At 36.5% G+C, this 18666-nt stretch overlaps 1 protein-coding gene across 1 annotated transcript in view; it reads right to left on the bottom strand.

The window, feature by feature from the left end:
• LOC149218282 (transportin 1) overlaps positions 1-18666 on the bottom strand; it is a 218164-nt gene that overhangs the window by 36058 nt on the left and 163440 nt on the right. Inside the window, exons 21-25 of the mRNA XM_089383890.1 lie at positions 5029-5130; positions 4833-4895; positions 4605-4679; positions 4359-4430; positions 4108-4232 (exon numbers count right to left, since the gene is read on the bottom strand). Coding sequence (XP_089240016.1) covers positions 4108-4232; positions 4359-4430; positions 4605-4679; positions 4833-4895; positions 5029-5130 — 437 coding nt within the window. The remainder of the gene's footprint in view (positions 1-4107; positions 4233-4358; positions 4431-4604; positions 4680-4832; positions 4896-5028; positions 5131-18666) is intronic.

The raw sequence follows: 18666 nt of genomic DNA on the forward strand, positions 1-18666 counted from the left end.
TAAGCTCGTTTCGAAAAAGCAAAAATATGCAAACTAGCAATGGAAGATTTTTAGAAACCTCACTCAGTGATGCTCCAATTCTATTTAGAATTAAAGGGACTCTGACGGGAAAATATGTTATTATTTCTATCCCCCCTGTTGAAAATAAAAATTCTATCAACTCTAAAATGGCAAACCAATTAGTAATTCTTGAGTCAAATATTAACTATTATATTTCTAAGGTCATAAGGGATATTTTTGAAAGTATAAAGCAGGAATATTTTTAATTCACATTAAAATATTTATTAAAAAAAAGAGGCTATTTTGAGAACCCTAAGCTCATTTCGAAAAGAAAAAAAATGTAGACTCGCAATGGAAGATTTTTAGAAACCTCACTCAGTGTTGCTCCAATGCTATTTAGAATTAAGGGACTCTGACGAGAAAATATGTTATTATTTCTATCCCCCCTGTTGGAAATAAAAATTATATCAACTCTAATTTTGGAAATATGTTGCCAAGGGTACTTACTGAACGCTACCGCCTATTTCAAGGGTGGAGAGATTCTTGGGAGTGTGATCTCAATAGAATGGGTATTATCATCCTTAATACAACAACTTTGCATGCAAATCAACTATTAAGAGGGGTTAATGCAAAAAATTTGGCTTAGTACCCCTGCTAGGATTAGTCGTAGATAGACTAATGAGCCATCATGGCAACATAGCAACTTTTGCCTACGGACATCTAGTTGATGGGTTTCATCCATTTTACAATTCCATAATTCTCATAACTCTTAATGAATGGCTTCATGTAGTAGTAGTAGTGTCTCAAATTTGACATTTTTGATAACACCCTTCCTTGAGTTGCTTGCTTGAAGCATTATTGTTGATCCTCAATGCTCTTCCTTGTAGGCATCTTCATCAAATTAATTTAGTTACAAATTACAACATGTTGCCATCGCCTCTCATTTCCTGAAAAATGCTCCATAGCCATTTGTGTTTAGGGTTGTTTAAACTTATGTTTTCTCCTCCAACTACAAAGAGGTGCATGATAAGGAGTTTAAGAGGTTATAATTTTGAAGATTTACCCTTGTTTAAGAGCTTCTTAGCACTAGTCAACATTTGATGCCACGGTTAATCATGAATTCATCAATTCTAAATTAGAGTATTGTTGTAATTAATACATATTTTCCCAAATCTTTCACGAGTGTGAATTCATATACTAAGTGTGGGATGGAGGAGATTGTCAATAAGGGGGCGCTTTATCATAAAGTCTCTTCATTATCAAGATATTATCATCTTTTGTCATTGTCTTAATAGTTACTCCAAAAGACACTAATATTCCTTTGGAGCAAAATTTTATATAAGAAATCTTTTCAAAATTTTCACAAAGGGCCAATTTATATCATCAACATGTGAAGAAGGAAGTTGTCGTTAAAGAGGGATTATCATAATGTCCCATCCTTACCCCAAGGTTAAGCTTATATGATAAACATTTCTCGTGTCACTAAAAGGTCACAACCCCTTCCCTATATTGTATTATATATCGAGCCTTTGAGACCTTTGTATTATTATAATAGTTTTAGAAACCTAAACTGGGATTTGAACTAGGCCAACTATCAAACTAGGGTTCAAACCGGAACCAGACCCAACCAAATTCAATGAACCGAAATTGAAAAAAATACATAAATAATTAATTTTTAATGAAATACAATATTTTTAAGATTTCAAACCATGATTCCAAATCGTTAGAGACAAAATGGCATTGAGTGCATATATCAAAATGGCATTGAGTGCAATACATATCATCAACAAAATACATATATACAATGAAGCTTGAAATGGCCTCTAAAGTCCAAAAACTATGCTACAATTCAAGCTAGTGGGCCAATGGTATACTACAAAATTGTGTTGCAAAAATCACGATTTAATCACGAGCTTTTCCCTGAAATGATTAAATTGGCAATATTTTCCCCAAAAAAATCATATTTTTGTATTTTTTAATTTTTTTAATTTTCTTTATCTTTTAATTTTTTTGTATTTTTTTAATTTTTCCAATTTTTACAGATTGTATGCTGATTTTTACGATCTTTTCCTTTTTCAGACCCTCACTGATTTAATCCCAATTGTGATTATCACAACATTGCTACAAATCATTAGAGTCGTCTACGGAGGTAGAGGAATTGCCCAAACGGTCAAAAGTGGCCAGAATCCATGCAAAAAAATTTCAAAAAATCTTGTAGAGGCAGTGTTTGAATCGTGTTTTTGCTGGTGGAAATGGATTTAGCACCATCAAAAATGTCTAGGATACCTAAAATTTTGAATTTTAACAACTATAATTTGGATTTACAAAAATCCTTGCTGGATTTTCTCTAAATATGACCGGAATTTCCATAACTTTCCAGGCAATTCCTCCGGCTAGTTAAACTACTCATCAAGCTCTTCACCACTACTAGACATGGGATCACAACCAGGAGTTATATAAACATCATTTGGCTAAAAGTTTGAGGCTTGCTCAAACTCCTCTGCAACCACATGTACCTTTTGATGAACTGGTCCGATTTGGAGCAAAATCGGCCCATTCAAACTACTTGGTACTATGTAGGTACCAAATTTATACCAACCAATCCCCAAACTGAGTTTATGTGCTAGTTCATTACCTTGATCTTGCTGACCGACCGGTTTGACCAGTTACCAATTCAAAATTTCAAACCAGCGAATTTTTAAAACTATGATTATTACCATAGAGCATTGATCTTAATATGCTTTTAAGAAAATATTGAGTGTCTACTTGTGTTGTGTGGAATTCATCTATTAATGATCATGATGTTATAGTTTCCAATATTTATAGTGAGAATTAATCCCTAACATCAATCCTTGATCCTTCCTCGAAGACAAAGCATCTCAACACTAGGTGACATGTAATGAATATAATTAAACCTAGTTACTTAACGTCACAAGTCATGACTACTCATTGTGTTCCTACCTCTTGACTTATATATAATTAACCTACACTATGTACATTGTGATCTATATTCATATAGTATCAATTATTACTTTAATCCTTTATGTATTTCAATACATAATAGTATTTTTTTTTGGATATTTAATTAATGAACTAGTTGCATTCACAACAATTACTTTCTAGGTTTACCCTTCTCGGTTCCTTCCATTTTTCTATTTATACCATATACTCTTGCTTTTATTTTAGGTTGCTGAGGAGATGTTACAGGCCCTCATTGTTGTCAAAAGTTGATCTTCCTAATCCCATTGACCTATTTTGGCCAAATGTGGACATCGATACAATTTTATTTCATTTCATCTATTATGTAAGTAAACATGCCACTCTTCAAGGGCAATGCCCCCTTGGCCCCAGACACCCCCAAGAGGACATCATCCGAAAATGCAATGCCCCATTCACACTATTTGATGACTACGATGAGGAACTTTCTTCTCAATCCCACGACTCAACCTTGGTAGCTAACTCCACATTGTCTTGACATCCTCTCTTCTATGCTAAAACTAATTTCAATTTTTCAAAATTTATCTACTATGTACTTGCAATGAATGTATACATTTAATACCATCAACCTACTTATTGTGGACTTCAGACAAAAATGAGGTTTGGAATCTTAACATTCAACAATGGCTATATATTTGTGTGTGCATTTTTAGCATTTACAAGATATGCAATGCTTTAAATAACATATTACAGGTATTTTCTTCAACATTCACATAACATGTGATGTTGTTGTGTATTGTGTAGGATTAATTTTATTTGTTTTGTGTGTGCATTCCTAGCAATGAGAAGACATTTAATGCCACAAATGACATCTTCCAGGTATAATCTTCAGCGTCAAAATAATATGGAATGCTGTTGTCAAATTATATGTAACGGAATTTTTTAATTAACAAACCTCCATATACACAACAAAAATTTGCAACAGTGAACCAAGAAAGTGGAAATGGAAATTATAATATGTTTTCTCTTCAGGTGATATTCACAATGTCAAACCTTTCAAGCATTAATGCTAATTAAAAGTGGTGTATAGTATAATTGTCAATGGTCACTGAATCAGAAAAGAGTAAAATTGCAGACAAACAATCATCATCCATCCACAAATCCACTTACGTCTGAAGAGCATAACACCATGGCCTCATGAAATGTTCCATGTGCGGTGAGACTAGCTCCGGGCAAACCCATCCCAGTCTTCCCAATGTTATAGCACTATTCTCAAGAAGTGACTTGTTCAAGCCCTGTAATGTGGAAACAAACAAAACATGATTGAGTTCCATAAATTTGCAACAGAAAATTGAAGGATGAAGTCCTAAAAGGAAATGCATTTTGAACATTCAGCATTAATAGAGTTCAAGCCGTCATACCTCAGTATTAGAAAGGATGGGAACAAGAGATGCTGTGACACTCAACACAATGGGAGAGATTTCTTGTCGAATCTGCAAACGACATCACAGTTATTTTACAAACAAGACACTTCCTGTACCTAATTGATATGGCATTTTATATTCACGAAAAGATTAAATGATCATGAAAATTAGGCTAACAACATTAGATTTTTATTAGTTCAAAATTTAAAGGAATACACTAAACCAGTATCTGAATGAACAAACCTTAACAGCTATCTCCCCAATGGCCCAGCAAGCATTATTTGCAACAGAAACATTTTCCTTCACTTCCACAGCTTGCTGTGCTTCCCGTAACCAAATCGGATCATTAAGGAATCGTCTTCACTAATGTAAAATAATTTTTATCTATTTCTATATCTAAGTCTACATAGGCAGACAGGCAGACAGCCAAATTGATTATCTTTTCAAGTATGTAGTAGCTTGAGATATTACCAGCTGTTTGGCAGCAAGGTTAAGGAAGTCAGGCAAATGTGGCTGCAAATGCACTGTGCAAACCTGGTTAATAAAGAGCAAAACCACAATGTCAGACAGTACAAAAGAGATGCATATATCAACTTGCAAATATCTAAACAGACCCAAAAGCACAAGCCAAATGAATTCTCTGTACAGTATAGGCAACGTCATTTACTTTTGCAAGGTCACCAAGTAGGGCAAGGGCACTCTGACGGACATCAGCAGCTTCATCAGCACAACATTGCAGAAGTAGGTCTCTCAGATCACTTCGGGCAACCTGCAAAAGTATTTAATTACAACTTTGTCAAGAGTTGGAAACAAAAATAATATAAATATTTCTACCATTGGTTAAGGAAACAAATATTCTTTCAAGAAATGCCAACATTTTCAAGTTGAACTGTGTAGTGCACAAATATAGAGCTCAAGACAAAACTACAACCCTAGAGAGAATCTCATGCTGGGATCAGATAACCAGTCCGGGATTCCCATATACAGCATGCCTGGATTGAGAAAAAATTTCAGCATATTTTGCAAACAAAATCATTAAAAGATCCACAGGGGCAAATATACTTAGTTTCAATCTTGAAGTCAAGTCCTCCAAAAACTCAAGGCCATTGGAAAGTTGGGCCACTAGAAGGAAACAAGCATGCATCCTATCACTGTTGAAAGCTCAAAACATGTAACCAACATGTCAACATATGCTTAGTGATAAGGCCTGATAAAAATATTTACATAATGTGTTGGCTACATAATAACACCTGTTACTCTTTCGGAACCTGTGAATTCAATAAAATCATGTTGCTTGAAAGTTGAGATGTTGTTCATTCTATTTTCATAATATGCCAGTATAATCTAAACTATACCTTCATTAGGTACATTATGTTCTTGTGATCATATTTTCCTCAAAGCATAACTAGAATGGCCGCTTCATCATGTTAACTGGCAATATTAGTTAAATACATAACATCATTGGCACTGAAGTTGATCTAATTGGGTATGCTTATATAGCTTAGAAGCAATATCCATATGAAACAAATGATGGAAGCAAATGAATTTCAAAATCAGTATCACTGTTCACATGCTAGTCACCATATAGAGGTTGCATACTTATGAATGTTTTAAACATAGGATCCTAAAATTTAGATAAATGAATATTTCATCATTTGTTTACAACTTTAACAAAATTATACATTTACAAGCCGTAAGACATTAAGATTATCATCCTTGTAATATTGGAATCTGCTAGGGCTGTCATTGTTTGCTAACATTTGGCGGGCAAGGAAATTAGAATAATGTAGTAAATTTCAGAAAAATTACCTAGGAGAAAACAATGATATCGTTAGCTTAAATGAGAGTAATAACTGTGTGAATATAGAACAAAAATGTTATCATCCCATTAAACACCACTTACAAACTTTTTAAAAATTAAAATCTGAGCAACAATTTCTCTCATGGCACCATTATCAGATATTCCTTTCAACTCTATTATATGGTCCATGAAGGTACTTTCCATGTACACTGTCAATTCTTTTTCACATGAACAAAATTATATATTAAAATTATATTATTACTAGTTGACCCAATGTTATGAACAAGATGGTTTATAAATTGATATTTTGCACACAAAGGCAGAATGTAATAACAAAACATAAAGATATATATAAAAACATACTCAATGTTGAGGTGATTGATGATCAATACAATTACAGTGAAGTGTGTACAAATACATTAAAAAAAAAGTTATAAGTTGTGCCTTTTGGTAAAGCAGTGACTTATCATAATCGAGGTACTGGAAGCATGGGTTTGGGTGGTGCTCATGCACACAGATCAAAAATCAATACACCACTGTTATTATGTTAAATCCCTCAAGAAGGAAAACAGTACATGTCCTCCAAAACATCATCTTGCACACACCAAAACCATCTCTCGCACTCTCAGTCATGAGTGCAAGTAAATTGACAAGGCTACTAACACATTAACATTAGCATAAAGGTTGTAAATTGCCTTTAGATTCCAAAATAACAACATGATACAACAAACTACACATCATCGAATTCAACGCCTATATCAGGATCCCCACAATATGTAGCACTATTTGCCTCCTCCTCTGATTCTTCCCTCAATGCTACATACATTATATTCTAGTGCTTGGTACTATTTGCGGATCAAAATCCATCCACCCCATTGTTTCTCAAGTCAACAACCTCCAGTGTTGATAATATTGGCTAGCTATACATTAAAATGAGGTGAAAGCCTAATCAGTAGTTTTTCCTTCAGTTAAGGGTATATATTACTAAGGTCATGGCAAATTTGTTCAATAGTGAACACCACCAAAAAAGGTTACATAGAGAAATTGGTGCTCTAGATTACATGTCAATCCCATGCCCTCATTCATTCATGATAAAATCTAGTCTTGAAATGTGGCAATCCAACCAATCCTAAAACTCTGAAACCTAAAAATTTTAATGTACTAAATTCTGGATGGGATATGAAATTACACATTCCTGATATGAAGTTCAATGAGGTTGGAATCACCCTCAAATATCCTAGAATTAATAATGGTGATATAAAAACTTTTGCTTTAATAATTTGATATTGCTAGTTATGGTATCCAACAAAAATACAAAGTCAAATAAATGACCCATTAGTGTCGCTCCCAAGTAGCAGCACCCAAAACCCATGCTACCAATACCTTCATTATCATAAGTCACCCTTTTGTCAAACAGTAAAACTTCAAAATCAAATATCTATTTAATATATATTTTGGTGAGCCTTCATTTTGCATTTCGTATGCAAAAACATGTATTTAGTGTGAAATTTTCTAATACGAAATTCTACTACAGTAACTGATTTATTTCTCCTACTTATCTTCCACAATAAGTTATTTACAAAACCCTTCAGTAAACATTAAAATAAATTCTACTGTAGTTATCACATAATAGCATACAGAAAATAATAGTGATATACAAGCACAAGAATCAATCACATCAACACAGTTATTTTTGGACAACTGTCCCCGGAAAAACCCAATGCAGGAAAACCGGTGCAGCAAATGAGGGTTTATTTATTAACCTTCAACAACAATCTCTTTACAAGGAACAATTCTACAGAATATTGAGACACTTCTGAGAGAAACACCTAAGACAATTTTTCCTCCTCTACCCGAAGAAGTTCTGACACCCCAGAGACCCTTTGTCCTTCTCTGCGTCACTTTTGCATGAGGACTGCGTCTCCAGCCGCACTCTCTTTGATCTTCCCTCTGTGTTGTCTATATGGTGCTCTGCATCACCTCCTCCTCAGTCTCTGACTGATGTTGATGCCCTCCTCTCCCTTCACCCTGCAACTCTCCCTCTGAAATCGAACTCCTCCTTGAGAATCGATTTCCCTCCGGTTACTGAGTACTTGCCCAGTGTGTCTCCAAATGACTCTGGAGTCTTCTTTTATACTTTTCTTGTTGATGAATCAACAGTCGAGATTAAATCCCTAATCAACGGCTACGATTAAAACAGACTTGATCCTCGTCTCTTAGAAGTTTCTCACCCATATTTGTATTAATACCCATTAATATTTTTATTTTTCTATCACCCATATTTGTATTAAAACCCATTATTATTTTTATTTTTCTAAGTTTAGACTTAGTAACCCCATTAAAAATATTAATTATTTTAATAACTCATCATCCGGGTCAAATTTCTCCAAACGATTTCTAGGTCTTGAAGATCTCATGTATTCTAGCCCCTCCACAAAATTTTGGAGCTAGATCGCATCTGATGGTACCCAAAATCAACATTTAGGAATCATCCAACGCATAACAATATGTTAGCACATGATAATATAGTTTAGTAATTGTGAAAAACGAATAATTGATAATGTAATTGGAAAATAACTTTATGCACAATATAATAGTCTTGAAAGCAACATTAGATAAATGGTGCCAAGAGTGACATCATTGCTTAGATTATAATATTTAAAATTATATGAGTGATTTGTATTGGGATGATTGAACTTTTGTTCTAAGATAAAGATATCAATATTTTCTCAAAGACATTGTCTTTAAACATTACAACGTTATTCTAATTTCCTTGCCCACTTTCTTAAATTCCTACATACCACAATTGTATATTTCATAAAATTGTAAATAAAGAAAGAAATATTCATAATTCTAGATTTTTGCATCCCATATTAACAACATTTATAAGCTTACATCTCTGCATGGTGACAAGCTTGTAATATTGATTTTGAGATTTATTTGTTTCAATAATTATTTATTTCAAATGGATGTTGCCACTAAACAATATAAACATCTCTAATTTTATCAACTTCAATGTAAATGATGTCAATTATTTAATTAATATTTCCACTTATGGCCCCAACAAAAAAACTCAGAGAAATGAACCATAAAAACACAAATTCAAGCTCAAATTGGGATTTTTTCCAAACCTTGGCAATTTTGGGGACAATTTTTTGTTTACGATTTGGAATCGCAATTCTTGCCATTTTGTTGATTTTTTGAACTTTTTTCCTTTTTCGAAGTATACAATAATGTTATGTCCACTCATGGTAATAATTCAAATCAAAATGGGTGTTTACATATTTAGAAAGTTTCATGTACATGGTTATTGGGAAACACAATCATCACATAATAATATGCCAACATGGTATCCATATGATGATGTCATTGTCAATTACATCACAACCCACTCATAAACCAATTACATAATTACATCATCACATTATTATCACATCAACTACATATATGTCAGTCGTTAAAAGATAAAATAGACAAGACGACCACATAGATCATAGAACTGCTATCAAAAATAGCATGTCTTAACCGCTTCACACCTCCCTAGGTCTAAACAAATTTATGAATCACACTGGTTGGTTCATTTTATTGTGACCTAAACAATTTTTTTGGTTCAATTACCAAGATGGTTAATTTTGGTCTAACCCTAAGACAATTTGGTTCTAGTTTTGATTCTAATTACTTTACATCATAGCGACTAATCCATTCATTCTAGTAAACTAAATATTCTAAAAAAAATCATTTTGCTAATCATGCTTTTACTATTTTAAATAAAGCATTTACCCTAGGAGGGAAATGTCTAACCCTAACAAGAGGAAGTATAGCATGTATATGTTATGCATGTGGTATATAGTGACATGTCACACAAAATCGTATTTTCACAATCCTAGGAGTTCTTGCTTGCTCACAAGGTGAACTAGGAGATCATGGTAACAAGTGTACAATATTTAAAGAGATCCACTAAAATAATTACACGATTATCCATGTAACTAAGAAGCTAGAATCCATCGAAAAATAAATAGGAAGCCAGGACAAAAAAAAATTCTTATCATTCACGAGCAAGACTCAATCGGTACTGAACAGACACAGTCCAATGAAGAAGCCTAAGACAACGATGATGATATGTGATTTGCAACCGAAAACTAGATACATAAGGAAATTTGCAAAGCAAATTTAGATCAAAGAAGATGTTGTCACTGCTACAACACCCTCCAAAATTTTGGCCTACGCTGAATAGAAGCCTTCCTTGGTCTTGTACATTGTCGCCACAAACTTTGAAGCTCATTCCATGTGTTTTCTTGAGGAGATTTTGTCCCCTTTGCAAGATAGGCAAAGTGTCGTCTTTTAGCATATCATTTGTCGCATCATGTATACAAGCCTCTTCTGGTGATTTCAAGAGGTCACCTTTGTGTAAATGAGTTGTTCTAAACATATAAACACTCATCGCATTCATTTCCCAATTTTTAAGCATTGTCAAACAAATGTCATCACAGTCGTCACAAAGTGTATCTTAAGTGTCGCACTTGTCATAAAGTTGTCGCATGGAGGAAAATACATTTTCATGTGTCCTGGATGATCTATGTTGTTGTGTCGTTAAGTATTCTAAGTGTGTGATCACAATCGAAGTATTATCACTGTTGACATCAATCTCTCTAATCCTGCACTTAGTCATTTTCTGAAAAACTTCCCAACCAAGAAACCTAGCTTCACCCAGCCTCCCTGAACTGTGCACTACGCAATCTCAGTCCTCTATTGTGACCTTGCCTCTTGGCACTGCGCAATGCACATTTCCTACCTCTCAGGACTGCTGCACTGTGCAGTTTATGTGCTCAAGCCCTGACCTTGACTCCCAAAATTGTGCAATTCCTTCTCCCAACCTGGCATTAACTCTGCATTGCACAACCTCTAGCCTCAAGCTCATCCTTGAGCTCTTGAATTGCACAACTGTGCAATGGCCCAGCCTCTCTTGTCTCCCAGAACTGCTCAATGTGCTCACCTGGTGCTCATCCCCTTAGCATGTCACACTAACCCTCAAAACTGCACAGTTTGTCCCCTCTGCCCAACCTGAATTGAGCATTGCACAGTCTCAAGGCTCCCCTTGACTACTTGACCTGCCCAAATGTGCAGTCCCATCCCTCCATCTGATTCCGGCTCAATCAATGGATCTATATGCACAATCTTAGACTACAGGAGTTCGGACTAATGTCGTCTCGTCATGAGTGAATTGCAAAAACATGTACCTTATTATGCCATGTCAAGATGATGAAGAATGAGATGAAGGAGCGCAACATGCTGAAAGACCATCTTCTAGTTGAGTACGCAAGTTGATCAATCAAAAGAAAGCAAAGGGACACTAGTTTGCAATCACCATTCAAGATTTGAGATCATTGAAGATCCCTTATCACCAAGCCATGCATAGGTGAAAAGAAGAAGACCTGTAGCACAAAGTAGCAACAGTGGCTTGACATTGCCACATCATCAAGCAGTCAATGTCAGCATTGTCATGTCATGTCATGTCATGAATTGTCACATGCCACACCATTGTGGTTAATGATGTAAATTATGTTTCGAAAATTTATTGTAAAGTGAAAGTCCAAAGGACACGTATGGAATATGAAGAGTCATGTAAAGTTGAAAGTTCATAAGAAGTCAAACAGTCATGAGGGTACATAAAGAGTCATAAGTAAGATGAAGCATCATTTCCTCATTGTTATATATACACCCTCATTGTAAAAGCAAATGACTTTTTCACTTTGTCTCCTCCCACAAGGCATTAGAGAGATAAGCTAGTTCTTTTGAGGAGCAAGGAGTGGCTCCACTATTGGAGCTAGTGATGTTCATTGTATATATGTGTCTTGGAACTTTTACTTAATACAAGAAGCCCTATGGACTAGCACGTCCTTCATGCATGGATTATGGATATTTGTAAGGCTATTCTATGAATGTTTGTAATTCATGTTTGCTTTCATTTGTGCTAAAGTAGTTGAACTATTTTGGTTATTTTGGTACTTATCATATTGAGAATCTGTTGTAATTGTTATTATCGTTGTCGCATCCTCGTGGACTATCTTGTTGGATATTACACAGATCTTCTTCATTACATTGGTTGCACCGATCACCACATCTTTGTTGACTATTTCACTTGATGTTGTACGGATCCTTCTCATTCATGTGTGTCTCTACTAGGGTCGTACTACTACCTCTCTCTTAAAGGCTCACTTTTCCTCCCTTCCGCAGTGAAAGAACTTTGACACACATGCGATCGAACACTTACCAGGCACACCCCCCCTTTCTTTTCGAAGGCACACTTGCACTCCTCTCTCTTGTTGAAATTTAGAGTTAAGGCATATCGTTAAGATAACCAACAACCGGGCCATATTCCAAATGGGGCTCTTATCCCAAACGATGTGAGGTCTAATTGGGACCACATATCGGGGAGACCCCTTGAATGTTGGTGGGTCCAACACCGTCAACATTTCTAGCGCTAGAAGGGTGGCCAGATTTTTATGGTTGATATCCTCGCCAACCCCAATCTTACTTCCTATGGTCAAAGCAGTAACATTCCTAGCAACTCCCCTGCGCACATTCCTAAAGTTCGTAATTCTTCTCAGCCTGGGACTGTGCAAGCTTACGAAGTCTCTTACGCTCAGATCTGGGCCATCCGCCCCATCACCCGAAATTTTGCGAGAGCTATTGGATTGATACCCATAGTAGATACTCTTCCATATGTTCCAAAGAAAAACCAAACCACCACCACTAGGATAGTGGTCTCAACAGCTGAAGAATTGGTTCTCGCCACCCTTGAAGAGTTAGCAGATTCTGATGAAAACGCAGAAAAACTAGAACAGCCTCCAACCTTCAACGATCGTGATGGTGATAACGTAGTGCTCTCAGACGATATTTTTCGTGGCTTAGGTGGTGAAGAAGAAGAAGAAGAAGAAAAACAATCAAATTCTAACGAAAAAGGGGAAAACAATGATGAAGACATGGCAGACCAAGATATGGATTGGATGACTCAGGGCCCACTTGCACTACTGAGTGTGTTACACAAGATGCCAAGGCACCCAGAGAAGCTACTAATGAAGTATGACCCTGACAAAGCAATTAAAGCGAAGGACCATCTAGACAACTTCTACCTACATCTACAAACACGTAAGGTATGTTGTGATAATGTTGCATGTAGATTGTTTCCGTGTACCTCAGGTGGCAAAGCAGTTGTATGGTATCCTGAATTGGAGGGGTTTTAAGAAATTATTTCTTGAAAATTTCGTTGATGATGAAACCCCTACCATGCTTTTGAAAGAGCTGGGCAATCTCAAGATGGAGGAGAAAGAGCAGGTGAAAGATTTCAAACAGAGGTTTAACCGTATCTTGAACAGATTTCTGCCAAACACAAAACTTCATGACTCCATCAGGATTGACTATTTCACTTTTGCCTTGCCATCAAGCATTGCACAGTTCGTGAAAAGAATTGCGAAACCAACTTAGGTTGAAACTTTTGAAGAGGCGATCGCGGTTGAAAAGGACTTGCGTGCAACTGGAGTCATCGCAAATAATGAAGTAACAAAGACTCCAAAGACACAAGGAAAAGGTTTCAAGCCTCCGTAAGTAAGGGCAAAGAAAAGGAAGCAATTGATCTTGAGAGTTTGACCCGCACTATCAAGTCTCTGTCCAATGAATTGGCAGAATTAAAAGAGAGGTCAAGCGAGACCATCATGAGCAGTAGGCCTCCCAAGTTCAACTTTCTGAGAAGGACTTCCAACTCCGGCAATAGTAACAATTAGTCAGCCAAGTCTGCGCACAGCTCAAACGTTGTGCTGAATATCGAAAGTATTGGTATGGATTAGTACTATTCATTTCATCAAGTATACCATTCAGAGAAAACATGCCCATAGTGGAACCACAGCATGAACGCTCTGGCTACGCATTTTATTCACACAGTGCTTACTGATAAGCAGACTGAGCCTGCAGAGAAAAGGGAAGAAATTGTCGCAGTCGAAGACACCCAAGTACGGGGCATGCGGTGAGCACATTCTTGCGTACTCGCATCTGGATGAGCAATGTCGAAAAGCAACCATTGAGTAATGACCTGGTCAAGAAGAAGACCACTCGATATAAGTTACGAAGCCAAGGGCCGACTGCTACACAAGAATTGACGAAGCAGAGATTGAATGAACATTTGTTAAGAAAGATCAATCCGCCTATCAACTCAACGCAAAATACTCAGAACAAGTCTGGAAATGAAGTCACAGTGAAAACCACTTCCGCGAGTAGCAAAATTATGTCCATCACTCTAAAAATAGCGGACAAGTCAACTCCCCCAAACACTTTGGCAATCTCTCTCGCACTAGATTACAACATAGTTGATGAAATGAAGAAGGCTTGCGCGAATATCTCACTGTTCAAATTAACAAAGATCACGAGCCAACAAGACATGTTCCTACGCGCACTTACACAGTTTGTCTCAGGTAATGATCCTTCTTCACAAAAGGGAACCGAATCTAATAATTCCTCTAGTTCCCTGGAGTCTGTACTTAATGCTTTAACATTTGATGTAAACACACTTTGCCCTCTGTTTCTGTTGACATTTGAAATTTTCAATTATAATGTACACAATTGCTTAGTTGATTCTGGTGCATCAATAAACGTAATGCCCCTATCTGTCGCAAATAAAATCAATGTAAAATGGGACAAAACAAAGGCACAAATCATTCATGTGGGCATGCCTCTTCTCCATGCAATTGGTGGACTCAAAAATGTGCTTATTCGTTTTTCATCTAATCAGCGAGTTCACCAATGTATAAACATAGTAATTGTGGACATTCCGGAAGAATATGGTGTTTTATTGAGCAAAGACTGGTCGAGCAAGTTACAAGGGTACTTTGCGACGAACTAGTCACATTTGCAGCTTCCGTATAAGGGCAAAAACAACCAGATCTGGATGAACTCATAGTGGTATATTAAACACACAGTAACTCCCTTAGAGGGCGAGAATGAGCTAATGGCTTTCACAAAACTTATATTTGGCAACTATTTTTTGGAAACTAAACTAGGTTGTTATCTTACTCAGCAATCCCCAATTCGACCAGATACATAGTTGGAGCTCCTTCCTAATCCAACTAGTGCAAATGATATTTGTACAATTAATAGTAATAATAATAATAGTACTAGTGTAGTATGTAGCCCTTGTACATATGATATGTTGACTTTGTATTTTGATGGTTCCAAAACGCAAGAGGGCTCTGGAGCTAGTTGTGCTTTAATAGACCCACGACAAAGATAACATCTGATCTCTAGCCACTTGGAATTTGAGTGCACGAACAACTACAAAATACAAAGCACTCATCTTGGGTTTGCAATGAGCCATTGACCTCAATGTTGTGGTTCTCAGAGCCATAGGTTGCTCAGAAATTAGTGTACAACAGGTACATGATACCATACACAGTGTGTCACCTCATCTCAAAAGATAACAACAAGAGGTATGGTGTTTGATTTAGCATTTCCAAGCTTTTAATATTATCTTTGTTCCTAGAATGTGTAACGCAACTGCGGATGCATTGGCAAATGCTGCTGCTAAGTTATCACCACTTAGGGACAGTTTTTCTGTAGAAATTCTTTATAAAACATTTATCCCTGATAATATTACTAATTTACGTGTTTCCAATGATGACCAGCAGATACTACATTTTACGGCGAACGTCGATGTATTCAAAGATGCAGCAATTGATGAAGACGAGCACAACAAGGCATTGTAAGATGCAGCTAGCACAAGCAAAGGAAACCTCATGTTGAAAGGCATGGTGCCATCAGAAAAGTTGAATGACTTGCATAATCGCTTCCCAGGGCCAGTCAATGCAAAGACACATAGCTCAATGTTGTCGCACCAGCAGATAAATTTGGGAACAGAAAAGGATCCGAAGTATGCTAATCTTGGCACTTGCTACACACCACAGCAGCAGCAAGCTTTTATCCGCTTATTCAAGCAATACCGAGATGTATTCGCATGGACGTATGACAAGCTCAAAACTTATAGCACGCGAATTATCCAGCATGTAATCCCAATAAAGGAAGGGGCCAAGTCATTACAACAAAAGTTGAGAGAGGTACATTCGACGCTTGAGCCTCTTATTCAAAAGGAGTTAAGTTGTTGGATGCTTGGAAATATATAAACTATGACATTCTACCTGGGTATCAATCTTGGTCCTGGTAAGGAAGAAGTCTGGGGAAATTTGCTTGTGTGTTGATTTCCGCAACCTGAATCGCACCTTCGATAAAGGCAACTACCTCATGTTGTCTATTGAACAGATATTACAAACGGTATCGGGGTCAGAAATGTTTTCTTTATTGGATGGGTATTCGGGATACAATCAAGTTCTAGTCTCAAAGCCTGACAGACTTAAAACAACATTCCACACTAAGTGGGGTACATTCGCATTCAAGAGAATGCCATTTGGGTTGATTAATGTTGGTGCAACATTTCAATGTGCCATGGACATTGCATTTCGTACATTGATTGGACAAAGCATGTTGGTCTACCTCGATGATGTCACAATGTTTTCTATGAAGAGATTTGACCACATATGCCATTTGCGAAAAATCTTTGAGCGATGTCGTAAGTACGGGATATCCCTTAATCCCAAGAAGAATATTTTTGCAGTGTCCAAGGCTAACCTCTTGGGCCACATCATTGCCAATAGTAGGATTAAAGTAGACCCAAAGAGGGTCAAAGCAATTACACAAATTCCCTTCCCTGTGAACAAGAAAGCTCCACAGTCCTTCCTGGGGAAAATCAACATCCTCCGTAAGTTCACCTCCGATTACGCTCAGATTGTCAAGCCAATACAGGAGATGGAAAAGAAGGATGCAATCTACACATGGAATAAAAGGGAAAAGGAAGTGTTTTCCCATATCAATCAAGCTATCGCAAAAGAACCTGCTCCATAAAGCCCAAACTTTAACAAAGATTTTGTGCTCTACACCTTTGCTTCTGACACTTCTCTCGTTGTTGCGCTTATTCAAACGGACGATCAGAACAACGACCGGGCAATATCGTTCATGAGCACTAGTCTTCAAGGACCTGAACTCAACTATTCTACAATTGATAAACGAGCTTATGCAATATACAAAGCGATGAAGCACTTCCAACCCTATCTTTTGAAAAATCATTGTATTATCTTGTTCAAATCATTATTTGTTCAACAAGAGCTGGGTGAGAGAAGAGCGAACTGGATGACTTGTTTACAAGAGTATGATTTAGAGTTCAAACCAGTTCACACAATCAAGGGCCACAGTCTATGTCAACTTGCAGGAGAAGCAGGGAGATGCAAACAGAAAAGAAGATCCCTCTAGATGGGAATAGGAAATCGAAATGTACAATGTAGAGCAAACTTCTCCCACTATTATCACAGACTCTTGGTATGCATAGGTGCACCAATACCTTGAGCATGGCACTGTGTCGTCCCATTTATCCGCACAACAAAAGAGGACACTTAGACTCGAAGCATTATCTTATCAATTGGTGCATAGGATGCTTTTCAAAAAGCACCATATTGGAGTATTGCTCAAGTGTTCGGAAGCGCACGATTCAGAGAAAGTATTGTGTGACCTCCACGATGGACCAGTTGGGGGACATTTCGCAGGCAACACAATTATGCATAAAATCATGCACGCCAATTTCTATTGGCCCACATTATTCAAAGATGCTCATTCCTACGCTCGCAAGTGTCTGGTCTATCAAAGGTGTGTCGCCCGAAACAAGAAGTCAGTCGCCCCATTGCAGCGTATCACAGTGGAAGAACATTTTCAAAGCAACACCATTATATTCTCACTAAGAGATGGGGTTGTCACCTATTCCCAACTCTTTCCGTTTAAGCTCTCTCCTAGGCAAGCTAAGGAGGGTGGTTCCTAAATAGAAAACTAAGTTAAAAAGGATGTGAAGTTTCTAGGAGATGTTAGAATGAATTGGATAACTTTTAATATTATGAGCAAATACGATGAGGAATATGAAATGATATATATGACCATCAAAACATAAATCAAAGCTTTGCATACATAAAATCAATGCCTTCAATATTGCTTAAAAATAAATAATACTTGCTCAAGAAAAATGAAATGTTTCCAATTGAAACACAAGTAACCATGTCAATCAAACTCAAAATAGTAGCAAGATATGATATCACATGCAAGATATAAAATTTGCTTTCAAGAAATGTTTTCAAAATATATAATCATTCACAAATCCAAAGCAAGTATAGAAGCAATATAGAGTGACTTGCAAAGGAAACAAATTAAACTTTACTTGCAAAAGTGAACAATATGATACTTGCCTAAATAAGATAATCAATTTAAAGCATTTACATCAATGACAAGTACATGAAATAATTTGCAAGCAAAAATAGTAAAATATGTTAGCATGAAATGCACTTAAACTAAGATTAAATGCAATTATCTTGGTTAATTTTAATTTAAATGTCTAGTCTAGGTATGACTTCTTTTTCGACTGTTTTG

Source organism: Pinus tabuliformis, chromosome Q (genome assembly GCF_031772625.1).
Source record: "Pinus tabuliformis cultivar Carrire ecotype Pingquan chromosome Q, CPIR1, whole genome shotgun sequence".
In the NCBI taxonomy this organism is placed as follows: Eukaryota; Viridiplantae; Streptophyta; class Pinopsida; order Pinales; family Pinaceae; genus Pinus; species Pinus tabuliformis.